The sequence below is a fragment of the Rhinopithecus roxellana genome, chromosome 22 (genome assembly GCF_007565055.1).
Source record: "Rhinopithecus roxellana isolate Shanxi Qingling chromosome 22, ASM756505v1, whole genome shotgun sequence".
Lineage (NCBI taxonomy): Eukaryota > Metazoa > Chordata > Mammalia > Primates > Cercopithecidae > Rhinopithecus > Rhinopithecus roxellana.
Window position 1 is genome coordinate 2,625,003 of NC_044570.1, and position 18,751 is coordinate 2,643,753.

Below are 18,751 nucleotides of genomic sequence, written 5' to 3' on the forward strand. Positions count from 1 at the left end.
CTTTCATTTCCTATACATATTTACCGTCTACTGTTTGTCAGTATTCCGCTGGGTGGTAGCAATCTTAAGCGACAGGCGCGGCCTTGGTACTTACATGGTTTAGGGTGAGGTGCTGAGGTAGAGAAGACAGAGACTGAAAAAAAATAGGCCAGGCGCGGTGGCTCACGCCTGCAATCCCAGAATTTGGCAGGCCAAGGCGGACGGATCACGAGGCCAGGGGTTTGAGACCACCCTGGCCAACGTGGTGAAACCCCTATCTACCAAAAATACAAAAATTAGCCGGGCAGTTCGCGCCAGTGCACTCTAGCCTGGGCAACAAGAACGAAACTCCGAAGAAGGGAGGGAAGGAAGGAAAGGAGGGAAATAGGGAGGGAGGGAAATAGGGAGGGAGGGAGGGAGGGAGGGAGGGAGGGAGGGAAGCAGGAAGGAAGGAAGGAAACATTCTGAACATAGAGGGTCTTGTCCTAAGTCAGTCCTCCAATCTTATTGTGTAAGAGTAAGGGCTCTCTTAAAATTTAGGTGTTTAGAGTTAAATGATCCACTAACTTGTGAAACTGGAAAACATTTTTTTAGCAAAGCAGCAGACACCAGGGCACCGCCCCGTTCCATCCTAGACTCCACTTTCTCCATCTTGAGTCCCGCCCCGCTACCTGTTTATTCATCTGGCGCCAAACTCTCCGGTATTCCGATGGGGTCTACTAGGTGTCAGTCATTTGGCCACGCCTCAGCCGAAGAGCGGCGCGGAAAAGTATCGCAATGAGCTGCGTCGCCTATTGCTGACGCCAGAGAGTGTGCGTCCGCAGTTTATCAGAGAGCTGCGTGGCCAGCCCCTTGTGCGCACCAACTTGCGGCATCTTCACTCAGGCTTCTCTTAGAGTAGTAGTAACAGCCAGAAAGGAGTCGGAAGAGGTCCCACGAGGCTGTCTTCACCGCTATGCCCAAGAATAAAGGTACTGCTGTAAGCGTCTGGGACTGTACCTCGGCTTGCTCTGCCAGTAACGCCGACATCTGTTCCAGGCCGCAGTAACTGTTCTTCTGGCGGAACTGGGCATCGCGCCTCCAGCACTGTGTTGGGGAAAAGAGTTGGGAATCCCCGATTTGGTCACATTGGGTGGGAGAGACGCCATTTTTGTGGGGCCTGCTTCGGAACGTAGCGGGCTTTTGCTGCTATTTCACGCCAGACGGAAGGCGTGTAGGTAGCGGACGGTTGAGGAACCTTAACCGGACTGCCTGGGTTCCAGAGTAGGCACCTGCAAACTTCCCTGCTACTTTCCTGGAAGCAGTTCTTAACTATTTACCTATCTGGACAGTTAAAAGTATTGCTAAGGATACTCCCGTTGTTAAACAGTGGGAAAACCTTGAAGCATGTTTAGGTTCATCTCTGGCGTTTTTCTCTACCCCATCCCTTTATAGAGTGTAACATTCTTTTGCAGAAGATTTATTACATATTTAGGCAAGTTTTTAACTTCCGTATCTGATAAATATCGTGGGAGTAAAGACATCAACGTTCCGTTCATTCTGCGTTTAAACTTTCACACCACGCTTAGACTTGAAAATAAGTTTACTTACAGCTTCTAAAGTAGGAGGTCTAACCTCGGCAGAACTCTTGCTCGGTCGTTTCTGAAAGAAATTCTCCTTTATATAGACCTGAGGTAATCTCTCACTTTTAATGCCCTTGTAATTGCTTGAAGAAAACTGTAGGTGGAAACAAAATGTGTTATTTTCCACAGGAGAGGACCATATTTTATAGTACACAAAAACTCTGCTTAGATTATTCCTTCTTGGGACCCACACCAATTTGTCTTCTTTTTACTTGCTTGTTGGCACCTAGGAATCTGTTTCATTTTCTCTTTATAGCTGTTACGATATACAACTCTTGAGGTACTTGGTGACAGTACAGTGCTGTGTTTTCTGGACAATACTCTTTGCTCTCCCCAAAACCCACTAATGGGTTCTTTGTATAATAAGATTTGTTTGTTTGTTTTACTGCAAAATTATTCAAGGATAAAGTGTATTATGGGAGAAGTCTAATTAGAGGTAGCAAAGGCTTCTGATTTTCACTAACATTTTCTCAGATGGTACTGAACAACTTCAGTAAGTATGTTGTTCTCACCTTTATTTCTAGTGATGAGATTCTCAGTTCTCTAAGTTACGGATTCTAAAGATCACAGTATCTCCCTTTGCAAAATGTCCATTAAATCTTTGTTGATGTTACTATCCCTGTACTTGACGCTAGCCTTAAGTAGTTTAGTAGCTTCCTTTATTCTTCTAGGGTAGAACTTTCAAACTGAGTGAGCCTAAGAAGGTTCTCAGTAAAGAGTATCACCAGAACACATAGGGTTTAAGAAGGAGGTATGGATTTGTTGGTCATAGAAAGAAAGCAAGATAAACTATTAAACGACTTTAATTGTTATATGTTCATGTCTAGCCTCATTCTTTTAAAATATAATTTAAAGTGCATTCTGTTGCATGATATTACAGTAGAAGGAGAATAATCAGGGTTTGGTTAATTCTGGTAAATTGAAAACAAATTTTTGTATCATCTGAGGCACGTAAAAGAAGTGCAGTGGCCGGGCGCAGTGGCTCATGCCTGTAATCCCAGCACTTTGAGAGGCCGAGGCGGGTGGATCACGAGGTCAGGAGCTCGATACCATCCTGGCTAACATAGTGAAACCCCGTCTCTACTAAAAATGCAAAAAAATTAGCCCCGCGTGGTGGCGCCTACTAGTAGTCCCAGCTACTCCAGAGGCTGAGGCAGGAGAATGGCGTGAACCTGGGAGGTGGAGCTTGCAGTGAGTCGAGATTGCGCCACTGCACTTCAGCCTGACGACTGAGCCAGACTCCGTCTCAAAAAAAAGAAAATGTAAAGTAATACAGTGAACTCCTGGAAATCCATACCTCTAGGAATTACAACACAGACTCGTTAAAGTCCTCTGTTACCTCTCCCAAATTTATTTTTAAGATTTAATCACCATCCTGAATTGAATGTTTTTATTATTGTGTAAAATCAGTGTTATCCTCTGGGATACTTAGTTGAAGGATATTTTTGAAGACCCCTACGTTTTATGAGATGAGACTTACTAATATAGAAGTAAAACTTTCTCATTTGGCTTTTTGTGTTTTTTTGTTTTTGTTTTCATTTGAAAATCCAGATGTCTGTCAATCTTGTCATGGTGAGGTTTATCCAAGTAAACATGTAAATGAACATGGGCCATATGTGGAATTATTTTTTCTTTGCCCTCATTCAGCTGGTTTTCTGCAGAAATCTTAGAAACCCGTCCTCACATCAGGAAAAGGGCATCCTTTGGCCTACTTGTGAAGAGCTAGAGTAAGATGCTCCCACCTTTGAGATTGCTGTATGCAACTTAAAAGTTGCCATTCTTTTGCAAATGTGTAATCATGGTTTAGTCATTTGAAAAGCTGCCAAACTTTTATAAAACCCAGTAACCAAAGCAGGTATGATCTTTGTCCTGACGCAGCTAAGTTCAGGCACGATTAATGGCTTGAAATATAGAATGTGTTTTCCTTTGTAGAAATTTAGTTTTGGCATACCCTAAGAATACATCCGAATCTGGATAAATCACGAAGTTGTGGAAGCCCAGTTTTCTTTTATAGTGGCACAGAACAATGTGAGACTGCTCCAGAGGTAGTGGGTGGATTCAAGAAGTTAGGTGTCTGGCTTGCGGTGGCCAGGTATATATATTTTATTCTGTTTGCAGTGTTAACGTTTTTATTCAGATGCTTCAATCGATTCCTTTATATTACTGTAATTTGTTGCCTTTCTCCCTCCTTTTGGAAACGGCTGCTATTTTGGTTTACATTCTCTAATGTGTATAAAATGTTGTGGAGACATACCCCAATTTCTTGATAATTCAATAGAAAATCTCACAAGGAAATATTCTGGATGTGTTTAGTAATAAGCAAAAACTGAAAAAAAGAGTGAAACATGACGGCAGTTGAAATAGTTATCAAAAGTCTAAGGAAGTGTATATGTAAGCTTTAACCCAGAAATTCTAATTCTGTTCATTTATGAAATTTGTTGGAGAATAATATTCAATGCAGCATTATATAATAATATTGAAACATTGGAAGAAATTAAAGTATTAAATATACTTTAACTGTTAAAATGTTGGTCCATATCTGCAGCTATTGAAATGAAAAGATATTCAGGACAAATTATTTAGTGGAGTTAAAATATACTATAGAAGAAAATGAATGAAGTCTTGTTTTTATTTGGAAAGCATTGTATAGCTTTATATAAGATATATTCTTATTTCAGAAGTATCCAAACAAATGTTCAAGAAGGATAGTATTGATATATATCGGGTAAAAGACTTAAGGAGGACCTCGACAGGTTCTGTTAATGAGGTAATGTTAATGTTGTAATGTAAATAAATTTAAACACATTTATTATGTGTTTAAATGATATATTTTTAATTTTCCTGCAAGTGATTTCAAAAACAAACTTCAAAAACCTTATTTTGTTTTATAGTTTAGTTTATATGATATTATGCAGATTTTTACAGTTAATTTTTTTATCTACTCTTTAATTAGGTAAAGGAGGTAAAAACAGGCGCAGGGGTAAAAATGAGAATGAATCTGAAAAAAGAGAGCTGGTGTTTAAAGAAGATGGACAAGGTAAGACTTTTTAAGTTAGGCTTCTTTTATTAATATATTTTGTTGTTGCTGTTAATATAAATTTCAGTCTTTCTCCTAAAGGAATCTTAATCATTATCCTGAGCAGTTGTCCCCATGTTTCCATTTTTCTTTCCCTCATTTCATCATCTACATTTCTCCTGTACTTGTTCATTAAATAATGATTTCTTGGATATACTAAGTCTGGATAGAGGATTTGATTGCAGCATTTTTGTAAATATACATTCAGTATTTTGTGTGGTATTCAGTATTCAGAACACAATCTAGCTGTTGCCTGCAATCCCAGGCCTTTGGAAAGCAAGGTTGTTGGCTTGCTTGAAGCTAGGAGAGAGCAGCCTGAGCAACAGGGCAGAACCCTGTCTCTGCAAAAAAAAAAAAAAAAAATTAATGGGGCATTGTGTTACACAACTGAAGTCCCAGGTTCTCTGGAGGATAAGGGGAGAGGATAGTTTGAACCCAGGAGGCCACAGCTGCAGGGAGCTGTGAGGGTGCTACTGTATTCAGCCTGGGTGACAGAGCAAGACCCTGTCTCAAGAAAAAGCCAAAAGTTCAGAGCAAATTAAGCATAGACTGTTATCATTAAATATTCCATACGTTGGTAATGCTATCAGACCATGGTTATTTGTGAGGATAAAATCTCAAAACCTTTTTGAACCCCAAGTTCTTCAGTGCCGCTAGCGCATAATCATAAAATGTCATACAATCCTAATAATTGACTAACTCATTGGATTGATAAAGGAAGTACAGACTAACATACCAAAAAATAAAAATAAAGTTTATCGGGCCAATTGCTTTTTTTCTTTTTTTCTTTAAGTAATGAGCTTACGAAAAATTTGTGAGATTAGTACACAACAAAGTTACATGTATTCTTCACCTAGATTCACCAATTTTAACCTTTTACATCTTTTACTTTATTTCTGTCTCTGAGTATCTGCATGTATACACGTTTTTCTAACTATTTTGAATTTTTACACAGATAATTAGTAACACGAATTTACAGACTTTACCCCTAAATACTTCAGCATATATCTCATAAGATCAAGCACTTTTCCTTTACTAACAGTAGAATTACTATAACATATTTAACTTCAATGTAATACTGTTATCTACTTCTATGTTATGCTGTTACAAGTAGGTACACTAACCACATATGACTATGTAGATTAATGTAACTTACAATTTAGATACGTAATAGTTCCATCACAGGTAGGTTTTCGTGGAGACTGCTAACCTCATTGATAATCTATATTCAGATTTCTTCACATTTAATTATTTTCAGCATGAATACATTTATTGTTTAATAATTTATAAGAAAAGCTAGATATGTTTCTATAGAATTTTTGGTAGTCACTTTTGTTCTAAATAAAAGCCACTAAAAAGTCAACATCTTTTAATTATATGAAACATATTTTCTGGCAAAAGAAACTTATTTAGCCTTCATCTTTTTCAGTTCTAATAGATGTTGACTTTACTTTCAGGACAAATTTTTTAATTTTTATTCTCACTTTGTTTTTGTTTTCCTCCATGTTTCGAAATTGCTTAGTGATAAGCTGAGCTCACTCTATTGTTGTAAAATGGACGCAGTTGCGACATGTATGACCCCTCAATGTAGCTTTTTCTTTCTTTCTTTTTTTTTTTTTTTTTTTTTTTGAAGCAGAGTCTCGCTGGAGTGCAGTGGCATGATGGCTCAGTGCAACATCCATCTCCTGGGCTCAAGCGGTTCTCCTGCCTCGGCCTCCCAAGTAGCTGGGATTAGAGGTGTGTGCCAGTGCGCCTGGCTAATTTTTGTATTTTTAGTAGAGACGAAGTTTTACCATGTTATCCAGGCTAGTCTCGAACTGCTGACCTCAGGTATTGCACCTGTCTCAGCCTCCCAAAGTGCTGGGATTACAGGCATGAGCAACCATGCCTGGCCTGTCACTCTTATTTTCTAAGAACTTTAGAGTAATCACCAAGGTATTCTAAAGTAAACACAAATTTTTAATAGTTAAGCTATTGTTTTTCTTTGTCATTTCTGAGTTTAAGGATAGTGAAGATAGAGTTAGGGCTCATGTGTGAGAGGTTGATGAAGCATTATAGTGTATATTTTGAAATGCCCCTCTTTGATGTTCAAAAGTAGAGTGTACAATCATGACAACAACAGTTGACTTACTCAGAATGAGTAGATAATTAAAATGCCTCTAGTAGCAGAAACACCTTGCATTGGAAATGGCATTTGTAACCCTGAACAAGTTACTTGACTTAGTGTTTTATTTACTCTAAATATAAAGACGTTAAAGTATATGAGCATAGCTGAGAGAGTTGTAGAAGTTGACATATGAAGAATTCTCTGGTTTCCCTAAAGTTAGAATATTGGTCATTTTGAAATACTGCTGTCTGAATAAATTACTCAGGCTTCTTGCTGTTTGTTTTAAGCTGTTTTTCTTTGTATGTAGTGTGATCCAATTTAGCAGTAAATGAAGCTTTTATTAGCAGGTAAATTTATTTTGTTGTTGTTGAGTTTTGATCTTGACACCCAGGCTGGTGTGCAGTGGTGTTATCTCAGCTGCCTGCAACCTCTGCCTCCTGAGTTCAAGCCATTCTCCTGCCTCAGCCTCTTGAGTAGCTGGGATTTTACAGGCATCTGGCACCACACCCAGCTAATTTTTCTGCCTTTAGTAGAGACAAGGTTTCATCATGCTGGCCAGGCTGGTCTTGAATTCCTGACCTTGGGTTATTCACCTGCCTTGGCCTCCCAAGTTGCTGAGCCACCATGCCTGGCCCAATAGCTAAATTTTAGTCTTTACATTTTAACAAATGTTGAACAGGATCTCAACCTTTTTTTAATCTCCTCTCCTCAGAGTATGCTCAGGTAATCAAAATGTTGGGAAATGGACGGTTGGAAGCACTGTGTTTTGATGGTGTAAAGAGGTTATGCCATATCAGAGGGAAATTGAGAAAAAAGGTAGGTGTGTAGGTTTCTTTTCCATAAAAATTTGCTGTAAAAAAAAGTCTCTGCTTTAAATACATGGTCCAAGCAATTTATTTTTGTGAATTCCCAAAATAATTTATGTAACAATGATCCATGTGACAATGTGAATAAAGAAAAAGTATTTGATAACTTTTCGATTTACTTTTAAAGAATAATTTCTTTGTTTAACTTCTGTTGTATTCCTACCAGAAATGTCTACTTTAGTATTGAAGAAACCAGACAAATCTAATATATAACACAAATAGTCTTGACTCAATTAAAGAAATTGAGTGAAAGAATGAAAAATCTTCCTTTTTACTTTAGATTAAAAGAGATGAATCGCTGCATATCCCTTCATTAGGTTTTGGATTGGGGGAAATAGTTTTAGGTGGTACTATGAAAATTGGAATATGGAATATGTTAGACACTCTATTTGTTATAATACCACATCAGGTAATTTTATAACTTACACTGATTAAAAGTCTCTACTACTCAGATTTTTAATTAAAATAATAATAACTTTTTTTGGCTGAGCTCTGTGGAAGTAATAGCTAGCATACACTTGTAGTCCCAGCTACTCAGGAGGCTAAGGCAGGATAATTGCTTGAGCCCAGCCCAGGAGTTCAAGGTTCCCATAAGCTAAAAATTGTGCTAATGCACTCCAGCCTGGGTGATAGAGCAAATCTCTATCTCAGAAAGCAATTAAAAAAAAAAAAAATCTTTTTGGTATGTTAACATTCTTTCTTTTCCAAATTAGTGACACTTTTAGGGGTTCTCTTAGTCCATTTGGGCTGCTCATTGACTGGGTAGATTATAAAAAACAAATTTTATTTCTCATAGTTATGGAGAAAGAGAAATCTATTTAATATTTGGTGAGGACCCATTTCCTGATTATTATGTGGTGCCTTCTGGCTTAGGCCACACATGGTAGAAGTGATGAACAAGCTGCTTTGGGCCTCTTTTTTAAGAGCAAAAATTCCTTTCATGAGCGATTAGCCCTCATCATGTAATCACCTCGCAAAGGTCCAACCTCCTAGTACTATCACCTTGGGGATTTAAATTTCACCATAAATCTTTTGAGGAACACAAACATTAAGACAAGAACAGGCACTGTATTTATGTAGATTGGGCACTTTTTAGTCATTTTATGTAGACACATCTTCTGTATTTTGGACAATTACATGTCTCTCAATTTCTGAGACAAAGGATCATCTGACATTTTAAACTCTTGAGTAATTGAGATAAAATTGTTATTTTTTTTTAACTTTCTAAATAAGAAAATTTTAACAAACTCAACTGAGTACTGTAGTTTTTTCATGCCATACCTTAACTATGTACTGCATACAACTATACTACAGATACATATTACAGTTTTTTTTTCTAATTTATTTTTAATTTTTGAGGTAAGGTCTCACTGTGTTGTCTAGGTCTCTACATTGCCTAGATTGGTCTCAAGCTCCTGCACTCAGATGATCCTCCTGGCTTAGCCTTCCAGAGTGCTGGTATAGGCATGAGACACCTCTCCTGGCATCTAATTAATTTATTATTTTTTCACACTAGGTGAATAGTATACCTCTTTTGTGGGAAGATTCACTAAACATTTTTTCTTTTAATTTTTATTAAATTAAAAATTTAATAAAAGTTTTTATTTTTAAAATAATCTGCAGTAAATTTCTTACAGGTTTGGATAAATACTTCAGACATTATATTGGTTGGTCTACGAGACTATCAGGTAAGAATAACATTTAAATTTGTGTTGTGACTTTGTATTTAAGCAGTTAATGTTTGGAAGGTACTATATACTAGTATCTTTGACCCTTTCCAGCCCAGGATGATTTCTGCCTGCCATCATCATTTATTTAGGGCCAGTTGTGTTTAAGACTATAGTATTTTTCAAATTTGAAATAATTCTCACAGATAGTTAAGGGTATATGTATTTTTGTGGAAAGACATAATTTTTTTAATTCTTTGTTTTCATTGCTAATGTGCAGTAAATATTTTCTTGCAGGCTTGGGCAAGTACTATAGAACATTCTGTCCTCATCCATTTAAAGGCCAATGGTGTTTCAGGCATTCCGCGAGGTATTTCAGACATTGTAGTTCCTAAATGCCGGTCTGTGAAATAGTACTGGTGCAGGCTGAATTTTCAATGCTCTGAAGTCAAATTAGAAGATGCATAGTTAGGATGTTCTTCATGGAACACAACTGTTTGTTTACCTTTTAAATGTATATTTTAATAACCTTTTTTTAAATGAGAAAGATAGTATATAAGGTGGTAATTTTTATTAGTGTTCTAATTTGGCAAAGCAAAATTTAGTAATCGAGACTCAATTACCTAATATTATTTTTCATATTAATATTTTGAAATTTAAAGTTCTTGAAATCCACATCTGGGAGACCACAAGTCTAGTTGATACAGTTGAGTAAGTCGGTTCTCCTTTAAAAGTTTTGTAGTTTGGTAGTGTAAAGTTAAGACATGCATACCAAGTAGTTACAGTACAAACTGTTGTAAAATACATGCTATAAATTTAAAGTGAGCAGTGTATAACAAAGACAGTGGTGTGGTAACTGTTTAATCTCCAATGTTGAAACTATTTACATGCTGTAGGTCTGTAAAATACATTTGATTTCTATCCATGGAACTCATCACCATTGTTTAACCACATTGAAAAAGTACTGCTATGTCTATATTTTTATTCTCTTAATATTAGGTGGAGTTTTCTGTAGTCATCTGTTAAGTGCAGTTGGTTTATAATGTTCAAGTCTTCTGTTGATCTTTTGTCTGATTCTTCTTTTCATTACTGTAAGTGGCATATTGAAGTTACTCTACTTTTCATCTTGAGAATTTCTACTTTTTACATGACTTCAGTGTCTTTTTTGACTTTCTGTTTAGTGAAATACCATTTTCATAATTTTCTTAATATTTTTAGACAGGATTTCTTTTTAAGTCTTTAAATATGTTTATAATCTCTCAGATAAACCAAGTCCAACTTCTGGAATTCCTCAGGAATAGCATTTTTTTTTTCTCCCCTGTGTTTGGGTCACTTTTTTAGATCTCTTTCTTTCCTTTTTTTTTTTTAACTGAACATTTTAACTACAACATAGCAATTCTAGAAATCAGATTCCTACCTCTCAGGGTTGTTGTTGGTACTGCTTGTTTGGTGACTTTTCTGAACTAAATCTTTGGCCACTGAATTGTTGGTTAGTTAGTGGGCAGTTCATGTTTGAATTAAGATTTCATTAAAATGAGCAAGATTTTAATCATTTAAGGAGGAATCTTGTACATTTAGAGGAATACTTTCAACATTCAGCCAATGTCAGTCAACTGACACCTCTTCCTTAGTCTTCATTTCTTGCTGTGCAGGATCTCAAGTTCAGTCAGGGGTAGTATTAGGACTTTCCTATGTCTTTCTTTATTGTGTGCACTACCCTGTACACATATTTGACCTTTCAGATTTGCAGAAGTATATTAGACTTTACAGATTTCCTATGGATATCTCATTCCAGAGCTTTTCCAAGATTTTTGGTTATTTTTTGTCCCAGCTAGTATTACCACTTAAGGCATGTTAAAAAATTGCCACAGATTCCAGCACTTTGGGAGGCCGAGGCGGGTGGATCAGGAGGTCAGGAGATCGAGACCATCCTGGCTAACAAGGTGAAACCCCGTCTCTACTAAAAATACAAAAAATTAGCTGGGCACAGTGGCAGGCACCTATAGTCCCAGGTACTTGGGAGGCTGAGGCAAGAGAATGGCGTGAACTTTGGAGGTGCAGCTTGCAGTGAGCGGAGATTTCGCCACTGCAGTCCAGCCTGGGCAACAGCCCGAGACTCCATCTCAAAAAAAAAAAAGAAAAAAATTGCCACAGATTGTTTTTTCTACAAAAGTCCTGTGTGGTAAACCACAGTGAATAAGCTCTGAATCAAATGAATTAAAGCAAAGCTCTTAAAATGGGAATTTCCAGGAACTGCCACAAAATTCTCTGTAGAATGGTGTTACCAAGGAACTTCAGACTTGTTCTGTGCTTTTCAGTAGCTGCTATGCTGTTGGTTTTTATTAAACTGAGATGAGGAATGGAAATAGGCCGCACTGCTTTTTCTTAGTAAGATTCACCTATATTTCTTGCATAAACGCTCTTTAGTGTTTCTTGCATTCATTTGGTTAATTTCCAGATTTCTGATATATGGATTTTGACCATTTATGTCAGTGTTCTCATTTCTTTTATGAAGGAACAAATTTTAGCAAGTGCTTATTCTGCCATACCTGCAATCACTGCAGGAAGGCCTTTATTTTGATAGACTTAATTACACATTGACTTTGTTTCTTCTTCATATATCAAACTAAAAAGTTGTACTGTGTATTTAAAATATTATTTTTATGAACATTATGTTATTCTAATCATCAATTTAACAAAATCTGGTTTGCACATATGGTTTGAAAAGTGTTCTATTTCATACTGCCTTTTTGCCAGATCACTTTAGTTTACATCTTACTTAGGTTGTAAATTGTAAGCAATCAGAACCCTCCTTACTGCAAGTTGGATAAAATACTTTCAATTGAGGAAGTGTGAACATCTTAGGAAAGTGGTTCTTGGTGTTTGCATTAGAAACACCCACCCAGAAGAGCTTTTAAAAATATGTATTCAGGTACTGCACCCCAGGTAGTTCTACTTTCACTCTTAAGGAAGTAGGTATCTGTTTTTAAAATCAAGCTATTTGTCAAGTTCCACAGACAATTCTGATAGATACTAAGAACTGATGCTTAGAAAAGTTTATTACTGTTTTGTTTGTTTGTTTGTTTTATGGAGTGTCACTGTTGCCCAGGCTGGAGTGCAGTGGCTTGATCTCAGCTCACTGCAAGCTGAGCCTCCCAGGTTCATGCCATTCTCCTGCCTCAGCCTCCTGAGTAGCTGTGACTACAGATGCCTGCCACCATGCCCAGCTAATATTTTGTATTTTTAGTAGAGACGGGGTTTCACCTTGTTAGCCAGGATGGTCTCGATCTCCTGACCTCGTGGTCTACCCGCCTCGGCCTCCCCAAGAGCTAGGGTTATAGGCGCAAGCCACCACGCCCAGCCTAGAAAAGTGTATTACTTTTTTTAACATCATTATTCTTTAGTCCATTTTTAGTTTTGAATTGCAGTGTTTGACCTAAAAAGTTTTATATTACAATTTGTTGGAATAAGTCTTTTGTTTTTTTCCAAGAGACTTCTAATTAAAAGGTAATAGTAAATAAAAGCACTGTGGTTGCCTTTTGTGCTTTTATTAAAATGAAATCTCTACAGTCTTCTAGAAGCTATTAATCATTTTTTACTAATGAACATAAGCCACTTCCTAAAGACTCAAGAATATTTTTCTAAAGGGTATTGGGGTAGGCAAAGGAAAGCAGGAAAGTTTGTAACAAACAGTAGGTGGAAATTTTTAAGATGTGTTCAATTTGAAAGTAATTTGTGAAACAAGTGATATTTGATAAAAGACATTTTTAAAGTTATTTGTTTATTTCTAAGGATAACAAAGCTGATGTAATTTTAAAGTACAATGCAGATGAAGCTAGAAGCCTGAAGGCATATGGCGAGCTTCCAGAGCATGGTAATATCAAAATGATTTTTTCTCCTTGTTATTTGGTGTTAATGTTTGTTGGTGTTTAGGTGAAGGTATATCCGCAGAACTCCTGTGTTACATACTGTTTTAGTGTATACTTAAAAGTTTTTTATAAGTAATCTTGCCTATACTCCAGTAAACTTATAATACTTTGCAAAAGTATTAATAACTGGAAATCTCTAATAAAGACATTGTGAACTTGACAGTAAAAATCTCTAATAAAGAGATTATGAATTAGGAAAGTTCCTTTAGTGATGAGTTTATGAATTCATAAGCTTTGGGTTTGTATATAAGATCTGTCGTAAGCTCTGGATTTGTATATAAGATCTGTCAAATGAATACTTTTTTTATGGTATTTTTCTAAACAATTCTCAAGACTGGCAGTTTTCATTTAAGCATAGGCAACAAGTGTAATACTAATGTTTGATTCTTATAGATAAAAAGTATTCAGTTCATCTTAGCAAAGTTGTAACTGTGAGATTATTTTTAACAAACAATTGTGTTTTCTTTTTCTTAAAGGCAAACACAATGCATACTTACTACAGAAAACTTGACAAGATTGCAATAAGTCCCTCATGACACCATCAAAAAGAATTTGCACTATTTTAAAGCCTATGTATTTTACCTGGCAGCTCTTTTCGTTATTTATCACATTGCATGTTATGAAAACAAGATTTTTATATAAACATGAAGATCCTGATGAAATTATTGACATTTCAGGAAGTGCTGAAATAACTGGGAGTTCAGCTAGCACCTCTTTTTTTCACTTTTATTACTTAGGGATAAGCATGATTGTGATTTAACCAAGTATTTCTCAATGATTTGATAAGTCTGTTTAAATAATTGATTAACTAGCTATTGTAATTTCAAGAGAATTTTATATATCTTGAGAATAAGTCGTTAACCTGTGCTCAAATCCTTTTTGAAGGTTACCTGGAAATATTTGGCTATTGAGTTGGTATAATCAGTGTCTGCTTGCCATACTTAAAATACCTTTTGTATATGTGCTAAGTGAAAATTAAAAATACCTTTTTAAAAAAAAGAAAAATACAGCACACTACAGCACATTCGTTCTTTGTTTTTTGAGACAGAGTCTCACTCTGTCACCCAGGTAAGAGTGCTTTGGTGCCATCTCAGCTCACTGCATTCTCCGCCTCCCGGGTTCAAGCTGTTTTCCTTCTTCACCCTCTGAGACTACAGGCATTTGCCACCACATCCGGTTAATTTTTTTTTTTTTTTTTTTTTAGTTGAGACTGGTTTTCACAATGTTGGCCAGGCTGGTCTCAAACTCCTAATCTTCAGTGATCTGCCCACCTTGGCCTCCCAAAGTGCTGGGATTACAGGCAAAATATTTATTATATAATCATGTGTATAATACATGATTGTTTGTTGTTTTACCTTTAGCTAAAATCAATGAAACAGACACATTTGGTCCTGGAGATGATGATGAAATCCAATTTGATGATATTGGAGATGACGATGAAGACATTGATGATGTAAGTATATAAACCTAATAGGTTTTTTGTTTTATCTATAAACTTTACAGTCCTTTGGTATATTCTTTACTGCAAAAATCAATTTTAGCTTTGGCAGTAGGCACTTCATAATCAAAGTTAAGTAAGAGTGTCTAAAGAAATAGTTTTGAAAACATGTCCTCTATTAAGAGAAATGCTTAATATTTTAGCTTTGGCAGTAGGCACTTCATAATCAAAGTTAAGTAAGAGTGTCTAAAGAAATAGTTTTGAAAACATGTCCTCTATTAAGAGAAATGCTTAATATGTTAAAAAGAAGAATCTTGTTTGAACCAGTTTGATGCAGCATTGAAATTATGACATATGTGAAAGCCTTGTTGAAATGGAAGGCCTGTTGCTAGGGCATGTAATAGAATTACATGGTTGAGCATCAATTTGTACTGGCCAGACTTGTTTTGGAGTTAGCTTGTGCTTGTTTTGTGGAAGTGATTGTTTTTCCTAGTAACAAAATATCGCAGTTTGCAAAGCAATAAATGCTTCAGCTCTCTTTTTCAGTTAACTATATTGAAATTAAATTCACCTTGATTTTTTTTCCCTCTCTCCGAGAGAGAGAGAGAGAAAGAGAGAGAGAGAATGTGTGTGTATTGGATATGGATTTGGTTGGTATAGCTTACAATTCATTTGGGCTTAGGCTTTTTTGTCAGTATCCCTATAATAAAAATGTTGTTTAGAAACCACCTGTATATCCCACACCCAAAAGTTATGATTAATTAGATACTAAGAAGAAATTATAGAATACCTAAAGCAGTCATTCTTGATGCCACTTGTGCTATTACTGGAGCTTTTAAAAATTACAAACTCTGGCAGGGCACAGTGGTTCACACCTGTAATCCCAGCACTTTGGGAGATGTGGGCAGATCACAAGGTAAGGTGTTCAAGAACAGCCTGATCAACATGGTGAAACCCCGTCTCTACTAAAAATACAAAAATTAGCCAGGCATAGTAGTACTTGCCTGTAATCCCCACTACTCAGGAGACTGAGGCAGGATAATCGCTTGAACTCAGGAGACAGAGGTTGCAGTGAGCCAAGATTGTACCACTGCACTCCAGCCCAGCCTGGGCAACAGAGTAAGACTCCACCTCAAAAAAAAAAAAAAAAAAAAAAAATTACAAAGGCTAAACTTTGGAAAGTCTAAAACAGGCACTACTGATGGTCACACACTCCATTGAATACCACTGTACTACATCAGGGTTCTCTACAGCTTTTCTTTTACAAACATGTTTATTAAGATTGTGTTCAAACTGTTCAGAGGAGTAGAAGGATTTTTAAATTTATTTGTAAACATTCATACACTCACCAACAAGATTATACAATTTACAGTTTTTCTCATCTATCTCACCCATACTTTATTCATCTGATATTACACCTTATATTTTGGCACATTTCCAAACTATTACTTACACTTTGAGTTAAAGAAAAACTGAGTCCATAATTGTATAGTATATACGCATTTATAAATTTTTACAACATAAAGTACTCTATAAAATTTTTAATTCTTTTTCTTTGGAGTTGTTTCTGAGTCTTAACACTACTCTAATGTAATATAAATTTTAAAATATAACCAAAAGGAGAAAATGAAAAGGGATGAAAAATCCATTGTTCTTGTGATCCCAGGAAATCTGAGACAGGTCTCAGTTAATTTAGAAAGTTGATTTTGCCAGTGTTGAGGACGCACCCATGACACAGCTTCAGGAAGCCCTGAGGACATGTACCCAAGGTGTTTGCAGCACAGCTTGGTTTTGTGCATCTTACAGGAGACGTGAGACATCAGTCAGTATGTGTACTGTTGGTTCAGTTTGGAAAGGCGCATTTTCTTAGCCTTTCTAAAGGAGACAGTCAGATATGCATCTAACTCAATGAGCAAAAGGATAACTTTGAATAGAATGGGAGGCTGGGTTGCCTTAAGCACTTTCTACCTTTTTTCTTAGTAATGTTGGGGACCCAAGATATTTTCCTTTCACATTCTAATATTTTCTTCATGTACCTCCCTTTGGGGACCTTGAGCCAAAGGTTTTTCTGGGGATTAAACAGAATTGGCATTTACTTCATGTTGCAATATCCAAAAGCATAAATATTATGTTGTAGATTAAGGGCAAATCTGAACATTTCCACAGTTGCTGGCCTTGGAGGCCTCTTTGGAAAATTCAGAGAAGCTATCCAGACTGCATACAGGAACACAAAGCTGTATACACAGATGTTAGAATAAGGATCTAAACATGGCCAAGATTATTCTCAGGGTGTTGGGGGGAGAAACTTCTTAGATTTATGCCATTTCCTTTGGAATTAGGCCTAGTAGGGTACCAGGGGGAAGGGATGTAAAGACAGTGGCTATTAAAGAAAGTTTAGTTTCTTTTGAGTATTTATAAGAGTTTCTTTTGCTTATTACGAGAGAACACTGTAGAAGATTTGTAGTTCTAGTTTCACTTCTGTGATTAAATGGATTCAGGATTTGATTAGGACCATATTTATCCCATTCTTAAAGGAATTACATGTATTTTGTCTGTGTACACCCCCAGAACATAAGATCTGTAATCACTACCAAAAAAGGTAGTAAGAAGATGCAAAACTTCAAAAATGTTCTGATACATGATATACAGTGACATTCTGAAAAAGCATAAAGATATACTGGTAACACAAGGAAATGAGAAAAATCTAATATAAAGAATACTCAGTTCAAAACGATTTACTTCAAGTTTACCATTGGGAGTCTTTATATGCAGTAGAATGTTGTAATAAGAGTTACTTTCCATAGATCTGATGATGTTCTTTTCAATTACAGATCTAAATTGAACTGAATGTTTTTACATGACAAGTTTTCTGAGGATTGTTCTACAGTTGGGATTTTGGCCATCGTCAGTTAAGAAGAGAAATTCATTTAGTGTGTTGTTTCTGAAAGCAAACTGATTTATTTTCAATATTTTAAAGTATTTATTTCTTTGGAAGCTGATGACCCTGAATTATCTTGTTAAATGTTAATACTTTATTGTTTCGATGTAATGGAACTTAGGAATAAAAGACCGTAATAGTTGCCATTAAAAGAAATAAACGAATGCCTTTCCTACTCTAATAACTTCAAGTAATGGGATATTTTGAATACATTTCTGCCTTACAGTCATGCTGGGTTCTAATAAGCCCTACTTCCAGCTAATCTGTTTATAGTCTTTATGTTTCAGTTACTTACATATTCTTGTAAGGTTTCTGATAAAATTTGAATACAGAAATCTCCATTTAGAATCAGAAAAAAATTGACTTTTCCATGTGTATCTAACCATATGTATTTTTACAGTAACACTGATACTTTATAAATTGGTTTTGTCCTTTGTGCACCAGTTATTAAGGAAAAAAATATGTCCAACACACCGTTTTTGAAGTGTGGCAGTTTTGAATAGTAATTTAGAATGTGTAAGATTAAGAGTTGCAGAAATTGAACAATAGGTGGCAACCAATTATCTTAACATTGGAAATACTAGGATGCCATTTTGTTTTGAAAAGTTATTCATTGTAACCCACTGTTTTGCCTTTTATGAACAAGTGAATTACAATGTATAAATGAAAAACTGATTTCATAATAAATTCTCTAAACTGAACCATTCTCATACTGTCTCTAAACTGCCATAGGAGGAGGCAACCATACTGAATGAAAAGATAGTTTCAACCTAGGTTCAGTAGTTCACACCTGTAATCCCAACACTGGGAGGCCAACGTGGGCAGATCACTTGAGGTCAGGCATTCAAGATCAGCCTGACCAACATGGCAAAACTTCGTCTCTACTAAAAATACAGAAATTAGTGGGGCATGGTAGTGCATACCTGTATTCCTAGCTACTCAGGAGCCTAAGGAGGAGAATCGCTTAAACCCGGGGAGGTAGAGGTTGCAATGATCGAAGATCTCACCACTGCACTCCTGCCTGGGCAAGAGTGGGACTCCGTCTAAAAAAAGAAAAGAAAAGTTCAGTATATTTTTGGCCTAGCCTTATGTTGTTACTGCATTTCATTGTGCACACTGATTTTTTTTG

At 36.2% G+C, this 18,751-nt stretch overlaps 1 protein-coding gene across 1 annotated transcript; it reads left to right on the top strand.

The window, feature by feature from the left end:
- The first annotated feature begins 770 nt into the window (after positions 1-770).
- LOC104668952 (eukaryotic translation initiation factor 1A, Y-chromosomal) lies at positions 771-18,320 on the top strand. The gene is made up of 7 exons (XM_010371759.2): positions 771-950; positions 4,555-4,638; positions 7,497-7,600; positions 9,288-9,338; positions 13,110-13,191; positions 14,608-14,699; positions 17,516-18,320. Exons 1-7 carry the CDS (start codon positions 935-937, stop codon positions 17,519-17,521), a joined length of 435 nt encoding a protein of 144 aa, XP_010370061.1. The 5' UTR covers positions 771-934; the 3' UTR covers positions 17,522-18,320.
- The last annotated feature ends 431 nt before the right edge of the window (positions 18,321-18,751 follow it).